This window comes from Haliaeetus albicilla, chromosome Z (assembly GCF_947461875.1).
Source record: "Haliaeetus albicilla chromosome Z, bHalAlb1.1, whole genome shotgun sequence".
NCBI classification, from domain to species: Eukaryota; Metazoa; Chordata; class Aves; order Accipitriformes; family Accipitridae; genus Haliaeetus; species Haliaeetus albicilla.
This window is the reverse complement of record NC_091516.1, coordinates 44941975-44961261: the sequence shown is the minus strand read 5'-3', so window position 1 is coordinate 44961261 and position 19287 is coordinate 44941975. Positions and strand designations below refer to the sequence as shown.

The 19287-nt window shown below is 37.2% G+C and overlaps 1 protein-coding gene across 4 annotated transcripts in view; it reads right to left on the bottom strand.

The window, feature by feature from the left end:
* LNPEP (leucyl and cystinyl aminopeptidase) overlaps nt 1-19287 on the bottom strand; it is a 69650-nt gene that overhangs the window by 23649 nt on the left and 26714 nt on the right. For 3 of the 4 annotated variants that reach the window (XM_069776341.1, XM_069776339.1, XM_069776342.1), the window contains 6 exons: nt 14093-14933; nt 10115-10253; nt 5119-5250; nt 2454-2574; nt 1629-1783; nt 1190-1303 (listed from right to left, as the gene is read on the bottom strand). In XM_069776341.1, the coding sequence (XP_069632442.1) occupies nt 1190-1303; nt 1629-1783; nt 2454-2574; nt 5119-5250; nt 10115-10253; nt 14093-14910 (1479 nt within the window). In that variant the 5' untranslated portion in view covers nt 14911-14933. Of the gene's footprint in view, nt 1-1189; nt 1304-1628; nt 1784-2453; nt 2575-5118; nt 5251-10114; nt 10254-14092; nt 14934-17759; nt 17867-19287 lie in introns of all 4 variants that reach the window. The other variant, XM_069776340.1, reaches the window with a different exon arrangement.

Below are 19287 nucleotides of genomic sequence, written 5' to 3'. Positions count from 1 at the left end.
CTAAGTTAGCAACCCAAGTTATTTAATGCAGCAAGGGTGAATTAAGAACTCAAAATTCACACTCTGTCAGTATGCTGAGAACACAATACAGCAAGCAGGAAACAGTCAGTACGTGGTCAGGTTTTTAATCCCGTGACTAATGCAAATCACTCTTGGAAGCTGGCTCCAGAGCCCAGGTATCTCCTCTCCTAGGAGATACCTTTACCCAGGATGCAGAATTAGTCTCTTCACTGCCCCATCCATTTAGTTGCACTAATCTTTGTTTCTCTGCCTGCATTCAGTGACAGGGATGCTTTACAGCAGTAGCGGGTATTCCTTCCTCAGAAGCGAAAAGACCAAGTTTGAAACCTTCATGTTTTCCAGTGTCTGAAAAGCTAGGTCACTTAGTACCTGAGAGAGTTTTTAAGTGATCACTAGGTAATCATATCAAAAAAGAGAAAAGATTTTGAAACATGTAGCTACAATATCTTTGGATGTAAAACAGGAGTTGGCAGAAGATCCTGAAACAGATAGGACACAGTTTTGGGAGTACACACGTAAGTTACAAACTCTAGTTATGAATTTTATCCTTCAGTGCATAAACAGAAGTGCCTTTGGGAGCAGTGCTTTGTACTATTAGGGTAACTCAGTGTTATCAGAATCCATTGGCTGGGACCATATGATACTTTTATACCAGCTCCCTCGATTTGCAAATCCCAAACTGATTCAGGCACAAGCACGTATCACAATGATGGCAAGACAGGTATATTTAGTAACCTAAAGCTCTGGTGCTTCCTAAGCCTACTAGGAAAAGTAGAGGCAGACAAACTTGGTCAACAACATGCCTGGACTTTCTGTATAAAGATTTTAAGTTATAATTTGATATATAGACATCTACACCTTTTAAAACCTGCTATTTTGTGTTTTGTGTAGGTTAAAGCATTCTGTGCAAAGACTGCATGTAGACTACTACCAACATAGGAAAAAAAACCCCAAACAAAACCACAGAAGAACAATGCAACCTCCCCAAAGCTTCCCCCCAAACCACTTCCAATATAATGAAGGTGCCAAAGCGAGGAGATATAATTTAATCTCAGTGGTGCCCAAAGTGAATTTCAATACAAGTTTGTAAATATCAGTCCTTTACGGGCAGCATTAAAAAATAGATCCTAGCCAAAGTACAGTAAGTGTAGTTACAGAAAGTACTTACTGAATGTAATTCTGGAAAAATCTCCTCCATGGCAAAGTACTCCATGAAAGTTGCAAATCCCTCATTCAGCCAGAGATCATTCCACCATTCCATAGTTACTAGATTGCCAAACCACTATGAAAGACCAAAATGTCATTCTTTTTCAGAAATAAAATCAAATGAGTACAGTAACACTCCATCCATCCTCAAAATCAAGTTCAGTTAAAACCATGGCAATGCTTTTGCATGAACAACTCCCTAAGTATGTCATGACAGAGTTGCATTTTGCCTGTTGTACTGGAGAAAATATACCTGCAGTTATTCCGAACTGATACAATGCACAACCCAAATACAGTGAGGGCAGGGGTGAATTTAAGGACAGAATTGCATTTAAAAAAAAAAAAAAAAAAAAAAAAAAAGAACCCACTGCATTTAAACATTAATCTCCCCAGTCTAGTACCTGATGGGCAAGCTCATGTGCTATCACTGCAGTTATTAACTTTTTATCCCTTGCTGAAGAAGTATTACTGTCAAACAAAAGTGTTGTTTCTCGGAAGGTGATCAAGCCCCAGTTTTCCATTGCACCAGACTGAAAATCAGGAATTGCTACCAGATCTGGAAAAGATTTGAAAGAAGCTTTTGAAAACTGCTAGTTAAAGCAATTCTGTATTTCAAGTCTATCTATTCTATTACCTAATCCCTAAAAAACTCATTATTTAAATCCTGTGGTGTCAACATGTACTCATATCTCAAGCATAAAAGCCCCATAGATTTATAGCCATGTTTCTCTAGCAGTACTCTTACACAAACAACTTAAAGCACTACACAGACACTGCCTATAGATCTTGCACACACACAACTAACAAGAAAACGGGGCTGCCCTTACTAAAAGTAGTGACTTAGAAGACTGCATTTCATTATCTTTCCAGTCAAACTAATACATGCAGAGAAGTCAGGCTGCAGATTTTGCACTGGTGAACATGATTCACAAAGACTTCTGTATCTCCCTACCAAGGCACATCATGTTAAATTTACACCGAATTATAAGCAATCTGGTGTCAAAAGCTCACAAAAACTTTCCAGCTTAGGAATCACTTAATACTCATACTCTGTCAAACATTTAATGAATTTTTAAAATAATTTTGAGGGAACCTTATTTCACAGATATTTTATGCTATCTTTTTTTTTTTTTTAAGCACAGCTTTTCAGAACAAAAGTTCCCCTGCATTTCTCAGAATTGATTAGGGCTGCTTCTTCTGTTTAAAAAAAGTTCAAAAGAACTTACCTAATTTTTCAAGAGGGTAGTTTATGAAAAAGTATTTTTGATAAAATTCCAGAAGTTTCACTGCTGTGTTTAGTGCATACCCAACTTGGTTTAGATGCTGTGGTATGGCATAGACAGATACCTACTCCAAACAGAGAAGAGAAAAGATTTTGAAACATGTAGCTACAATATCTTTGGATGTAAAACAGGAGTTGGCAGAAGATCCTGAAACAGATAGGACACAGTTTTGGGAGTACACACGTAAGTTACAAACTCTAGTTATGAAGCTGTCAATAAAGAGTTAATTTTTTTGCTAGAGCTTATTCATTAGTCAAAATACAGACAGACTATCCAATTGACCAATGTGTATGGAAGAACAATTCAAGGCTGACACCTTTAAGGAAGGTGTTCAGGAAGTGTCTACATGAACAGAAATTGATCCAATTCCTTTTTTACTCCCTCATGAGTTAAGTGACTCTCCCTGCACACCTCAATTAATCTCTAAGTTTAGGCTATCAGTATGATAACACTAGTATCATCTGCAAGAAATTCTCTCAAGAAATAATAATTGGCACAAAGTTCATCCATGCCCCTATGTAAGATAGGGCCACATTAGACATGAAAAAAGAAGCATTCATAAAAATGGAGAGGTTACAGTCTCTCGCTATTCGTGTTGAAGTGGCTACATCAAAAAAATAACATTGATTAGGTTACAGGTTGATCCAGGTTTAGGACGCCTTTCATACACGAACACAAAATATGCTGAGACTAATTCTCCTGTTCTATTAAAATAAAGTCCCTCTTACTGTGTTACAAATCAGCAAACAAATGACATTTCAAACAGATGGATAGGGTGACCTGTTGAGTTTGAACCAAGAGCATACCAGTAAGGATCTAATCTAGTGTTCCTGGAAGTAAAAAAGTATTATTGGGTGCAAATTTTAAGCTCAAAAACAAAACATAAAAGCTCCCCAGGATCTTCTGGAGTTGAGAAAAATCTCATTGCATTAATAACACAGAGCAACTTTACTTCAACTCTAAGCTATCTTGTAACATTCATGACAATAAATTTATTCTGTGTGAACTGGTTAGCTCAAATTCTTTGAATCTCCCAGCCACAAATTGCTGGAAGCATTTTGAGAATGTATTTTGTGGAAAACATCATTATATGCTTCCTTCTTACAGTCTCCCTTGGCCTACTAGACACTGTTGGCAACAGAACAACACACTAGATAGACTCTGGCCTTACTTGGTATGACATGCTTATGCTTTCTCCCTTTAAGCTGGCAAGTACTCTTATACATTGCTAGATCCCTTGCGTTTGGTGCCTTCTAAAGGTCTGCTGGACTTCCCTAGCTTGGCCAATATCTTGCTTCATGGTCAGAATGAAGAGGCACAGTTAAGAACCACTTTCCTTAGTCAGAACGTATCACTTGGTCTTCTTCTCCTCTCCTACGTGCCTCTGCCATAAAATACTTCTGAATTATTGAAAATCCATGCAAGCTAGCCTCACTATTATGAACTAAGGAAAGCATACCACATAGATAGATGTTTCAGGCTCTCTGCAAACACGAAACATTTAGTATACTGATCAGTTTTCTGCCTGATAAAGAACTGGCTATATGATTTTACCAGAATACAGTTCAAATACAGACCTGAATAGCAGCCACAAGGAAAAAGAATAAAAAAAAAAAGAAAGTAGTGGTCTAACTTTTCAGGTTAGACCAAACGGTCTGTCCTATTCAGCTATAATTAGATATACTTGTCCAGGTTAGAATCAAAGCCTATTGACCGGTATCTTTACTTGTGTATATTGGATTAAAGAGAAGGCTGCTTCTCCTTCTGCAGTGCTACTAGCACTATTCCCTCTGGCTCCTTCTAGGTTAAGTACTGGCACTTCTGACATTTCACCACAAAGGGGCAGTTTCTGCTAGAGAGTCATGAAAATCATTGCTCACATGAAACTCCTGCACCTCCTACAATAAGGAGCATCTCCTAATATTACCATACTTTTAATTTAGTTACTTTAATTCCACACATTGTAGGAACTGCTTACTGACCCTGCTGGCTATAACCCTGCGAAGGACAAAGACCTAACAGGACCAACTGTTTGATTTTTAGAACCTTTGGAAAAACAAAAACCCCACAATGAAATCATTGTATTCAAGTGACTAAATGCAGACTTAAAGTTAGTCTAAATTTGCTTTACTGCAGGCCATGGGTGTTTTTAGGTAGGTTATCTTTTCAGGAATAGAACATGAGCACTGCTTGAAACAGTATGTAGGCTTCCCTGGGAATGGTAATGTTTCTGTACATCATCTGAACAACTCCTGGTTTGTGTGACATTACTCCCTCAGAGTTGAAGCATTAAAACTAAAAGTTTAAAGCTTCCACCTCTCAAAGCTCTTAGGAATTTTAGGTTTTGTAAACTTCCACTGTTAACAAGACCTGATGCTGAGTCTCTTGCTGTAAAAGTCTTCTCAATCTGGTATAAGCTCTGAAGTCAGTCCAATCTATAGCATTTGGCTTTTGTCCCCTATCAATGATGAGTATAATAAAACCAAGAAAATAAATAAATTTAAATAAGACAGAGTTTGCTTGCTGGTTTGGGGATTTTTTTGTTTTGTTTTGATTGGCTTGTTGCCTTGGGATTGGTGAGGGAGAACTTAAAGTGGAAAGCACATACCAGACTCCCATTAGTTTCCATACTGATGTTTTTCAAGTCTGCAACAACAAAGGCTACTAGATAGGTGCTCATCTTCAAACTCACAAAAAACTCATCTTGAACAATTCCATTTGTCACAGGAGTAGTGGCTTTCTGCAGATGAAAGGAAAACATTGTTATTAATGTAGACAAAAGAACAATAAGACATGCAAGGAATCAATGTTAAATCAAAGAATAATTTCACGCTAGGAACAGTTTATCAGCAAACTTGCAAAGTATCTTTATATTTTAGTTGTGTTTCAGCAGGATAGATGACACTTACAACCTACTCATGGTGTAACAAAACCTAAGGAGACATGGAACATTTAAGCCTACATACCCCAAAATTAGTCAAGCTTTTATTATGTGGTATTACCAGACAACTGCATTGCTGGAGAAACCATCAATCTAATTTAGTTTAATCCAAAGTAAACATAAGGATTAGCATTAATTCAAGAGAGCTTTAGGCTAGATCAGAGACACAGTTAAACATAGCCTACTAAAAATACTGGTATTGCTTGAGTTAAACATTTGTCTCTTCTTAGAAGCTTCTTCAAAACTAGGTAACCATACTCACTCATAAGTTTAAAACAACAGAACAAAAAAAACCCTCATACCCCCCCCCTTACAAATCAAAAAGAGATTACTTTTTAAAAAATGAAGAAAACACAAGGTTTCAGTTAATTCAAAGCAAAAACATGCCCAGCTTAAACATACACTGCCAAAAGTTAACTGTCTGGTCAGTCTTCTGAAGCTAAATACCATGGTGTATCTTAAATTACTTTTAGTGCAGAAGTTTTTCTTTAATATTAGTGCTGGAAAGGCATGGTATATGCCTAAAAGTATTTTTCTGTATAGTTCTTCACAAACATAAATTACGTAAAGAATAAAGCAAAATGTTTAAAAACACTGTAGTGCAGAATAGTAAAGGTCTGGAAACAGGGATGGCAGTTCATGTGCCTTCTGAAACCTCATAAATAAGTTTGTTTCCAGAAACCACAAACATTTAAAAAACAACAACAGCCTCAGTTTTAGACAAGATCTTTTCAAACCAAACAATGATTTAACATTTAACTGCCACTGAAAAATCGTCAGCCTTAAAGAGGAATAGATTTTTAAATCTGAAGATATAATCAATATAATCACTTAGTCTGACCACTGCACAAGAACAGAATGCCATCATTGAATTCCTTCAGTGAATTCATAAATTTCTGCCTTTACCACAGCTCCATCTTCATCAAGAGGTGACACCCTATTTAAGAAAAACTACTGTGGCTGCACATAAACTGGTTCAAAAATCAGTTACCCTCATTTAAAAAAAAAAAAAAAAACCACAAAACAAAACAAAACAACAAACAAAACCACAAAAAAAACCCACCACAAGCCCAAAACACACACTGTTTATTTCTAGCCTTAATGTGTGTCAGCCTCTATATATTGCCATATTAGCAACGTACATGCTAGTTGACAAGGCCTGCTTCTGAGATGTCTTGTAGGTATTTACAGAAAATTATGAAGTTCACATTTAACCTTCCCATGGATAAACTAAAAAGTCTCTCCATTCAGCACAGCTTGCTACCAAGACCTGCAGTTAATACAGAAAAATCTGTACCTGTTTTTTTCTTAACAGAAGTTTAAGTGTTTATTTTCAGAAGCGAGCTTATCCTAGTAATGATCTCACCAATGCAATACACTTCTATATAACATGATCATCTTATTTAATTTTCACATTTCTTGTACAAGAATCAACTCACTAGCCTGTACTTACTGCATTGGGACCCTACACTACGTAACAGAATACCTAATCCAGGCTAAGTCTAAAATGTAAGAATTCAGCATGTGCTAGAGCACTTGTGAGATCAGGGAAAAAAAACATGAAATAAATCATAAAAACATGCCAATTAAAAGAAGCTTTGCATATAAAAATGCATTTTTATTACAAGAGAAGTCACTGATACAAGAAATGGTGGTGAGGTAGCATACCATTTCACAGAAACTCTTCTGTCTAATTTCTTTATTTGTACAGTCACAAAAATAAGGATTTTATTGTAATTCACATATGTAAGTTATCTTGACAAATTACAAAACCCAAAGGAACCACTTCTGAACCCATTAACAGACTGCATGTCTGGATCTCATACAACAGCAGAGGAATTGCACAGTATCAAGTTATCAGGGCATCAAGTTGGGGGACAAAACAAAAGAATTTTGTTTGCAGTATAAGCAAGTGAGTAATTATCTTCGAGATATTGTCCATTAGCAAAACTATCAATTAACTTCCTCTGTATGTTCTTATACCTTCTTGATAAATTCTAATTAAACCTGACCTGTTCTTTTGACACAAGAACCGACATTTGATCCCCAGCACTAAACATACAACTTCATTGCTTTTAATGTCTTTTTTTTTAATATTATTATTGTTCCACATCTGGAAGCTTTCTCAAATCTTTATCAATCATACAGATGATTTAACAGCCAAGTTCTAAAACAGAGATGAAAACAACGCAAGAAAATGCACGTGAAACTTTTAATATGGTCTTAAACATATTCTCACTGTAACAAGGTCAGTAAATGTTACAGAAAGAGAGGACAAACAGGAAGTTCAGTGGAAAGAGTCTGATACCAAGAACAAATGAAGCAAGACAGAGAAGGTGGGTTAAAAAGCAGAGAACCAGATGAGGGAGAAGCCTGACAAGATGGGAAGGAAGGAGAATTCTCAGCTTGAAGGAAGCACAGGACATTCTGCCTATGGCATTCATAGGTAGCTGAGCAAAAGGCATGTAGTATGCAATGCAGAAGAGGAAGAAGCAGATCTGAAGGTAATTCAAGTTGTATAACGAACAGTAGCAGGAATCAAAACACCAAAAACACATGCAAGAGAGGCATCATATAATTTAAAAGGGAATTCATGATGCAGGAATGGCACAAGTCATTGGAAGAACAATTCTATGTAGAGAAAGATGGGTAGGAAAAAGATGTTTTTTCCATGCAGTACAGGAACAGTCAAACAGCATGTGTCTAAACATGACCAATCGGAAAAAATCCATAACACCAATATTTAAGATGATACAAATGTGCAATAACAACCCATTTTTCACTGCAAGTGAATGGGTACAAGGTCACAGCTCCCAAATGTTCATTTTTCAAATGGCTTTCTATCTCCTTGAAAAACAAGTAATGCAATGAATGCTACCCTGCAGCAAGGCTAGATAATTAAATGTAAATGGGTCCAGAAGTAAGGAGGAAGAAAGAGCTGCATTAATGACCTTGCAGTAAATGCGGCTCATCAGTATGTTCTCTCTGTGTGGATGATTCCTCCTCGTGCACACACATCAAGTACACAACGTTAGTATCCACAGACAGCACCAAAAGAGCTACCAGATGCTTTGTAACAGCACTCAGAGTTGAGCAGGGGACAGATGGAATAGAGAGTAGCTCCTTCCTAAGCACAGAACCCCACAGACACATGCTTTGCAGGACTGCCAATGCAATGCAGAAGTTACGGGAGGATGCAAGACTAAGACAAGTAACAATCTGTCTTTTCCAGATTTAGTTCACATGTCCTGAGGTGTGACAGTCAGCTCTTTCCAAAGGAAGATTCTCTGACAGCAAATAATAACTCCCTAAACAAGAAATACAGAGTTGCTCTTTCAGGCATGTTGGTTGGACCACTTAACTCAAATCACAATTCTTGGCCACACAGAGCTTGAGTAGCTTCTCTACAGATTCTCTCAGGAAGACTGAAAAGCCTGCTCATATCTACTGACACTCACTGTTCACTGCATCAGGTGACCCACTTGCATAGTTTACCGGAAGATGCAATCTGAAATGTTGCAGTCTTCCCCAATGCCACAAACACATGCAGCAGTTTCTCCTCCTAGCATAGGAAAGCGAGTAAGCACCCTTTCTTGTTTACATAAAACAGGAGAGTTGTCCAGCAGAGCCTGTTTCTTCTTTCAGTGAAGAAAAGAGCAGCAAATAAAGTGCTTTTAGACCCGGACATAAACTAAGAGCTGCAAACCTGTTAAAGTAATGGTTGAGAATCACCACAAATCCAGGAACATAAACATTCATGCACTGTGAAAAAGATATTATTTCACAAGGTTGTAGTTATCTGCTTGGTTTTCAAAAACAGGGTAGCTACATTAGCACCTGAACTTACGACGACCTTCTGAAACCACCAACACCAAGGGAGTAATTTTTTTTCACTGCTGCTTAGATCAATGTCAATTTTAATGAGTTTCTATTGGGTGACAAATGGTGGTAATGTCTGATGACAGAGGACCTAGTTCAGACACAGAGTAGGTAATAAGTCAGTCTTGCTGGTCTGTCTAAATGAATTAGGCTTCTGTAAAAGTTTCTCCAAATCTCCAAAGGCTTAATGGCATAAAGCATCACTATAAAATTCAGATATGTTCTTACAAGATTTTGCCTGAAAAAATCTAGCTGAAGGAAATTCAGATGCCTCATTCATATTCTGGGGTTAACTCTGTAGTCACACCCTACTTCCCTTTGTTTAGGCTCAAAAGCACTTCCTTCAAGATCAGGCATATCTTTCACAGAGACTGTTGCTAGTTACACCAACTATTGATAAAGATATTTCAGTATTCTGCATGTGTGTAGTACCAGCAAATACAGAAAACTCAAAAGCAAATCTGTTGAGACTGATGTAGAAAACAACAAAGTTCCTGCAAAATAATGATTCATTTAAATTCAACAGGAATCCCTCCCATAGCCATTCAACTGCCCCTGCAATAACATCCTACACTGTGCAGTGCATTGAATAGTTGTCTTCTCTACAAAGTTATTTAGTTCAAGTCTTCAGGGAAGAGACAGTTCTTTTATAATAAAGTCATACAGTTTACAGCTTATCTGCTCAAGTCAATCTCCTGGATGTTAATGCAACAAAAACACAATGCGAAGCACTTAGATTACCTAGGCAGCAGGTCTACTAAAATTCCTCTACAAAAGCAGGTACCTTTGGCATATTTGACAGAGTAGAAAGTTTCTCATCTCTTTTGATCTTGATTAAAAAAGTAGCTTTAAATGCTGGTTCATCAAAGCACGGAAAAGCAGACCTTGCTGCCAGAGGTTCAAACTGAGTTGCTGCGAACCACCTAATGAGAAGAGTACAGAATAGCAAATTAAGAATTATGAAAAAGATACATGTGAGTTTAATTATGACAGAACAGTCATTTTCTCACCAAACCTTATAACAGCTTGTTATTGGAGTAGTTTTCTGAATAGTAGATGACAGGGTTGGTTCAGTCAGAATAAATGTTTCATTAAAAAAATGGTTTTTTAAAACCCCCAAAATTTATTTATTTGAGGACTAACGTGCTTGGCTTTTTTACTTCCTTAACAAAGAAGAATACACGTGAAATAACACAATTACAGAACAATCACCAAAATATATGGCAGCCAGTTTCCAGTAAGAGAGCACAAAAAGGAGATTCAAAAATTAAATTAGTGAGCATGCCCACTAAATGAAAGTTTTGAAACCCCAGCAGCAGATGAAGCTACAAGGAAACTTTTTCATCTAATTGTCATGCCTCCTCCTGCAGATGCTCCCACAGTTCATCTAACTGTATGCCTGCTGCCTTTGCCAGCTAGTAGATGGATTCTGTGTAACTTTATGCACTGCCTTGTCTCTGATCCAACAGCTAGTCATGTCACAAGACAACTTCTCAGAAGTTTACGTTCCTTCTCCAGTATTTTGATGCTAACTAGCTGCAGAAATTATGTGTCTTCCTAGAGAGCATCTGTGATTTATATTCTGCTCCTGCAAGACAAACCTGGGAGCTTAGCAAGAAGTTTGTGATTTAAGTCTTGTATTTACTGGAGCTAAACAGTGGTTCACATTACTTACCAAAAAAAAAACCCAAAAACCAACCACCCCAAAAAACTACTGCCAAGCTACCCACAAGTTTGGTGGGGGGGGTGGGGTGGGGGGGGGGGGTGGTCTTTTCTTCTACACCATACGTCCAACATTTTTGGACATACAACTTCTCTGAGGAGGCATACTGCTGACAATTTATAAGATTAATCTCCATGCCTGCTTTCAACTTCTTATGCTGTTCTTCTCCCTCACTGACAATCTTGGTAAGTTTCTTTTTCTTTCTTTCCTTCACCCCAAAACTTTACAGAAGAAAAACAAGCGATAAAGAACCATTCTGCATAAAAAATATACATAAGGCCCAACTTTTTTTTTTTTTTTAAATTTGCATCTGGTAACAGTAAGTTGTTTTGGCATTTGATAAATTTAATACTTTTGTGGCAACATAAAAAAATCTTCAAAAGATAATAAAACTAAACTAGAAGAAAAGACATTTTCTTGCAAAAGCAGCTTGATAGCTTGAGTTTTATACCAAAAATGCAGTAACAACAGAGGTTGTCAAGGTAGCCTGTATTTGTAAAACCACTGACTTAAAGCATACAGAGACAAGGCCCCTAGAAATAGAAGAGGCAGGCAAGGCAATGGAAATGATATCAGCAAAGAGTTACCTGAAAAGAGTCTACTGAAAAGCATACAAGTTAAAGCATGTGCTACATCCTGTTCCTGAATAGAAGCAGGTAGCATTGGACTGAAGGGGGACAAAAACTTAGCAACTTACTGACAGATCATCTTTTTCCTCTGTGAACACTTACACATTCTCTTTCTACTACAGTAAATATAAGGAGAAAACAAAGCTTCAGCTACATCAGAACAGGAAAAAATATGGAAATTCAAAAAGAGGCTAATCATTCAAGTGATTTTTGCCTTCTACACTTACTGTATTCTTACTCTAACTTATTTCATGGTACTGCATATCTTTAGTGTTTGCAATACGCTACGTAGCTCTATTTCATTTCATCTTGTGGTTATGTTCTTCTGATGCAATTTACACCCTTTGTGATTGTTTATTATCCAATGCATTCTACAACAGCAACAACTTGCGGCATTTTTGTTGTAATAATGGAACTCTGAAACCTATCAGCAGTTTCCCAAGTGGCAACAGATTCTCTCTAATGATCATGCATACACCATAACATTTTAGTATAAGCTCAGGAACAGCCCTTTCATAAGAGACTTATCAGCAGCACTTTACCTGGGGGATCTGAACAGTCATCTACATTTGCACCTCATTAAACACAGCCACCTTCACTGGAGATGCAGGTAAACTAAAAAAGATAAGTAAACCTTTAACCCAAATTTATTTCTTAAAAATTCTCGATGTCTTAAAGAAAGCCCCTTACACTGCCTCACATGAGGACCAACAGAAACACATCAGAGTAAAGAAGAGAGAGTTCCTGCTTTCTCAGTTGCTGACCAACTCAAGAACCAACTTAAAGTTCCACAGTTCATCTGAATGTAGCAGATTTTGCATGTATTTGAAAATAATGGCTGCAGCTAACTTATTTCCTTGTACACTTTAGCACTATGTCATAGACCCACTAGGATCTAGATAAAGGGAGTTTTAAAGGCAAACTGTGAGTAAACTTTAGAAAAATAAACAACTTTGCATTTAAATGTCTGTTGTTAATGCTTAGAGAGAGGCTTGCTGAATCCGAAACAAAATATCCTGGGTTTTTGTTTAGAGAACAGAGTAGAAATACATCTTTCTTATGTTATGCAGCTTCCTAACAGCCTATGAAATCATGTTTACACTGAGTATCTTGTTTTGTTCATTTTTTTTAAACATGAGCTGTCATTGAGGGACTTAAATAATTTAAACTTCAGCAGCATATAGTCATCATATCTCACTGCAGAGAGAAAAATTATGACCAAGTTTGGCACACTTCTTTTATTCTTAAAGGACTCTCACTGCAAAAGTTTGCAACAGTTCAATGAAGGGTCTTGTTTTAAGCAACTGAAAATAAATACAATCACAGCATGACCATCTTCCCATGGAATAATTTCAAGTTTATATTGTCAATTTGTAAAAGATTGGGCTGGTGGTGCTAACTGCAAGATCTGCCTTCCCCTTTAAGAAAACAAAATCTACTTATCAATATTTTAGGAATTTCCATACAAACTCTCTGTTGTTGCCAAGATTTGTAACAGTGATAATATTGACTTTTCTTGCTTTTTTCTTTACATCCCATTTAACCTTTTTTTTTTTTTTTAAGCTTTAGATCTTAGCACAAGCTGGTAAGTATTTTATGTCTTTGCTCTACTTAGCAGTTGTTTTGTGGGCCCTTCAAAACTACTTTCCTGTCAGCTGGTCCTGGACTGGCCCATACTGTTTTTCCATCTTTCGTTTATTGCACTGCTCTGTTTCTAGAAAACCTGCATGGACAATTACATGCCAACAAAGACATGAACGCTTTTAAGTACGTGATCAGTGTTAAGGCCTGTTTGAAGTGGGTAGTGGTGGCTGGCGATTTCATTTATCTTCTTCATAAAAAGCACTGATTCATGCTTTTTGAAAATGAGTGTGATGTTTCCGTTTTCTCCAGTCACTGGGGAGTTCACCTGAATGCCATGAATTTTCAAATACTATTGAGAGTGGCTTGACAACTACATCTGCCAGTTCCATTAGGACTGTTGGATGCATCTCATTGGGTCTCATGGACTTATGTATGTTCAGATGCCTCAGATGGTCTCAAACCTGATCTTCTCCTACAATGGTGGGAGTTTGTTGCCCCAGTCCCTGCCTTGAGACTCAGGGACTTGACAGATGTGGGAAGAATTTCCAGAGAGAAACTAAAAATTAAACAAACAGAAAGCCATGCCATAGCTACCTACAACCACTATACTACACTACATTTAAGTGACAGAGATGCTGTCCTGACTTAATGAACTCATCCATGAAAGACATTTTTCAGGTAGATTAATCAGGAGATTAAAGATCGATTTTGCTTAATAGGAATCAGTTGTAAGAAACACCCAATAGAAAAAGCAAGCCTTGTTATTTCTGTTATCAAAGCACAATCTAGAAGTGACAGAAAAGAGAAGCTGCATTTGTGGGCATACCTTTGCTTAGAATTCTCATCCTTGTAAGAAATTTTGTAAAAGCCATAATAGGTGTCTGATAAATTAGATGAATATTCTATGTTGACAGTGTAATTCTGTCCTACAAGAAGAGCCTCAGGAGCCATGACTGCAATCTGGTCATGCAATGGATATTCCAGGAATTCAACTGGCTTTGCTTGATGCCCTCCTGCTGAAGTAATGGTTGCCTTGGTGATATTAAGCCCTGAGCTGTGAAGTACAATCTTCCAAGTTACGTGGATGATGTTAACAACTATCTTTACAGAGCCTGTAAATTTCAGAGTAGTTAGGTTAGGCTGCAAGACAAGATCATAATGCAGTGGTACAACATCAGGAGGAAGTCTGATTTTTGCCCATGGAAATAGTTTTCCATTGGTTGCCAAAGGGTATATTAGTTCCATTGTATGATTTTTTTTATGACAGCCTTCTTTGGAAAAGGTACATTTGGGAAGAAGATAAATCGCCATTATTAATGAAACTGCAATCACAAGAACAACTGTGCAAACCACCATGGTCCTCGTAGAGGGCACCGAACATGACCCATTTGGATTTTGTCTATAGGCAGACATATTATTCCGGAGACCTGAGCTTCTGTTCATGAAGGACATCCCCAGCAATTTTGCTGATGACTCATAATCCTCTTCATCATCGTCTATTTCATGCTCTCCAAGGCCACGCACCAATAGTCGGGAGCTCCTTGGTTCATATTCCACTTCATCTGGCTCCAGGGGATGTAAACAAGGCTCTTTGGCCAAGTCAACCACATCGGGCTCTTCTTCAAACATACTGTTTTCAATCATATTCCTGGGTAACTGAATTCGGTCTGAAAAAGAAAAGACTATATGTTACATGATAAACAAAAGGCATGATTATAACACCTCGAAGACAGTTTACTGAATTACAGAATAGGAAACACTTTTACAGCACATACAATCAAGAGCTCTTCAATTTTCTCTCTCAGGTTTGTTTCCAGAAAACATTTCTGTGCTTTTCTGCCTACTGTAATTTTTCATTCAGTATCTTCAGAAGGATGCTTCCGTTGCGCATACTCAATCACATATATTGCACCGTAACTGGGGATCAGCTATATCCTTGCATAGCACTCACAGTTCATTGATGTCAGTGTCTTGACTACCTTTCCTCTACCTCAGTAAACTATTAGTATTCAACTAAATTAGTTAAAATGGAATATTCTTTATGTTGCAGGGTAAAGCACAGGCAGCCAATACAGTTCTAGAGGTGTTTCTGAATATGCTAGTTACTGAGTTCTTTAATAGGATAGAAAATCTGCCAATGTGCTGGCAGCTACACAAATAAAATAGACATTTGACATTTTTAAACTTCATTTTTCACACACAGTTCAAAAAAGATAAAAAATATTTCTCACATAAAAGTGACAGTATAAAAATTATAGTTCCAATTGACATCTTCTTTTAAGATCTAGCTCATAGAACCCTTGAAACAATCCATGCAGGTAAATAGTTAAAACAGTGCCAATCAGACTGTCTCCACAGAATTGGTCCTTAATAAATAACAGATCACTGAACATAAAAGAAGAATTGAAATTCATACCAAATTTTAAAAGCATCAGATACTCTCATATTCTACATGCAGTTATATCTTAATCAAACTTCTGGGCATGTCTATAACTGTTTATGTAAAAGGCTACCTTTCAGCTAAATTGCTCAGTGGAAAGTGGAAAAAATTAAAAACAGTGTTGGAAAAAAGAATATACAGGGAATGGGATATGGACACCCAAAAGTAGCTAACTTAGGAGCAAGGCACTTTTTTTTCATACTGTATTTAATCCAAATCACTATGAGTAACATAGAAAGGATGTTGATTGGCTTTTGTTAGGACACCACAGAATTGTCTAGAGAACAAAACACCTCAAATGGAAAAGCCATTTATATGGAGATTTCTCTCTCCAAAAGCCCAAGAAATCCCATTATCAACTTTTTAGGGCCTTGAAATTACAGTTAATTTGAATTAGTCCCCTGTCACAGGTTCTAAGGGACTAGAGAAAACTTCTGTCCAACTGCAAGGCTTCAGAAATAAAACTGTTCTCTTTCAGACATGAAGGTCTACTGCTAACTAAACAATAACCAAAATCACACCTCTATCTTCCACATTCTATGTTTTCAGAATAAGATAAATTTTCCTTTGGATTTAAACATAATGAAAAGTAGGTTGACTTTTATTAATTTCTGACAAGAATATGCATTTTGCCAATCTATATCCAGCCTAGAATATCAGTGTTCCTATAATACTTTATTGATTTTATCTATATTGCTAAGCTGCCATCCAATAATTGACGATAATATTATACAGAAATGAATTACATGAACAACTTCAGGAATATAACTATATATAGCTCCTTCACAGGAGTTAAAAATGTTGAAACGGACTAATGGAAGATACTGGCGGAGTAAAGATTCATGGTTTGGTAGTAGCCTTTTTTTTCCTTTTTTTTTTTTTTAAAGTCAAGTTTCTATATAGCTGAAATTCTCAAAGGTGAAAATAAAACATCTTAAAGAAAAGATGGCAAGAATCTTTTCAAACCAGATATACCAAACCCCTCAACATTTACTCTAAAATGCATCAAGACTTCCTGTTTCAAGGCCACAAACTCAGAAAACTATAGTGTCAGTAGCCATAACACTGAAAAGGTTGGAGCAAGAAGTTATTCTAGCCCACGTTCTACCGTGCTTTTCGCTTTGTGTGGTATCTGTGTATTAAACCTCTAATGGTACTTGCCTGCCGCTTACTTCAGAGTTAGACTGACAGACTACTCGGATACCTTCAAAACAAATAATAGCTTCATAAATCAGCACCTTGCATCTCTTAACAAAAAACTACTGCATTAACTTTTAAAAAATCAACCTTGAACATTTCTCTGCAAAGGCCTTAAAATAAGAAAAAATAAAATAAAAAATTCTATCTCACAGAAGTCAGTATGAAGAAGGTGCACTGGTTAATCTGGACAAGTAATATAGAGATGGATGAAAGGAGGTAGTTTGCTGAAATTTGGATCTACCTGCTCACCCTTTGTCCTATTGTAAACATGCTGCTCTGACTAGGAATAGGATCATAGGGTCACAGGATACCTGAGTGACTTCAGGAGGTCATCTACTCCAACCTCCAGGCAAAAGCAGTTTCTAAAAGTTATGTCCTTATGGCATTTCCCAGTACAGTGCTCATGCTCCAGCCTTCAGGTTGTGGTTGCAGTTCAGTGGTCCAGCACTATGGTCTCTACATTGGAGCATGGGCACTCACGTATCGAATTGGAGACCTCACAGAGTAAAGAAAGTGGGTAGAAAGCTAAGTTACAAATGAAAACACATAGACAAACTAGCAGAGGAAAAAAAGAGGAAAGACAGTATTGTGCAACGGAAGCTCTTTTACAATTCCTCTACCCAAGAATAGTTTATCAAAAATTCACTAAACTACTTCTAGCAGAGATTCTTGTTGATTACTCCCTCAGCTGGTTGCTCTTCAAATCTGCTGGCTAGCTTCAATCAAAATTGAAAAGACTCAAGACCAAATTTCTTCAAGTCCCAATGCAATCCCACCCCAAAACAACCAGCTGCTCATGGAAGACACCCAAATCAGTATCTGCTATGTAGAAAAGGCAGGTATTAAGACTCACATCTTAACCACTCCAAAAGGTAGCAGCCAATCAGTACACAGCTCCAACCTCAGCCATGGCATGTGCTGCTGCATGGCCAGCAAAAGAGGTAGAAGACAGGGGAGGCACTGCAGAGGGAAGGAGGAGAAAGATAAAGAGCATAAATCTGGCAGAAAGTAGGCTTCATCAGCTCTGCTGCTCATAGAACAGTTTACTTTCTGAAGAGCTTATTCTCTAACAAGTTTCTTCTAAAGCCAACTACCTTAATATTTTCAAAGTTGCATGCAGGCACTAATTACTCTTTTAGTCAAAAAGAATTATACAAAAATTCTCAAAGTGCAACTAAGAAAAGCTAAAACAAAAGTTAGTTTCAAGGCAATTCACAGTCTTAATACCTAAGCGACATTCACTTCTAGGAAAACAACAGTTAAAACTAATTTCTATGCAAGTATTTGCAAAAATTGGAAGCAATCAATTTTTCAAGCAACCAACAAGTCTTGGTTGTTCTGTAATGCTGAAATTCTGTAAGATCAGAATTTTACTGAAGAACTAGTGCATCACCAGACCACTATTCTCCACTGGAAAGCACATAGAAAAAGTATCAAAAGGTTACTGGAGTTATTTATGCTGACATATGCATTCACAGAAGCATAGAAGTCAGGCTACTTTTTTGGAGAGGAACAGTGGCAAGTATGTTAAAAGCTTTTACACTTAGATAAACCCTGGATTGTTTGCTTCCTGCTGGTTCACTGGAATTTGTGAGTCATCAATCATGTGAATTGAACTCAAATGACCTTCCACTTTTAACTCATGAGCCGCTACAGTATGAGCTAAAAAGTCCATAGGAAGGACAAACCCGGTATTTTTAAACTGAAGCAAGCCATGAGGAATAAGCAGCAGCCTGAGGAACATGATTGCAACCATCACATTTCACTGTCATCTTTCACACCAAGTAAGGCCAAGTGGCAAATATTCCCCTTGTAAAATATACTAAAAGCATATTAATTCAGATATTAAAGCAGATTAATTCAGATTCCAAATATGGCACCGGGAAAATTAGCATAACTGCAAGACTGGGGAACTTTAACGTGTAAAGAAGCTGCATGGTTCCAGTGAACTACCACTGCCATGCCAAAGACTGCAGGTGCACCAGAAGCCTTTGTGGTCACACTAGTGCACAATTAAGGAAGTACTGACCTGAGCTGCTAAAATGCACTACAAAAATTATCTGTCATCAGGCATGTCAATTTAAATCTAAATCTTTCTAAACATAAGCTTAGTGTGAGAGTGAACAAGGACATAAAAAAAAAGTCATTGGTCTGAGTCTTGTTGCTCGCTAATTAGCACTAATGAAATGACACGAAAATGTTACTGATTTGTTATTGATTTGTTATTAGATAGAATTAATCATATTTAATTTTAATAGGAATATGGAATTATAAGAAATATTTGAGCAAGATTATATTTTATATATTTAACCAACAACTAACAGCTCCTGTGAAATCCCCTGTACAGCCCTGTACCAAGGATGGAGGAATTGGTTAAAATC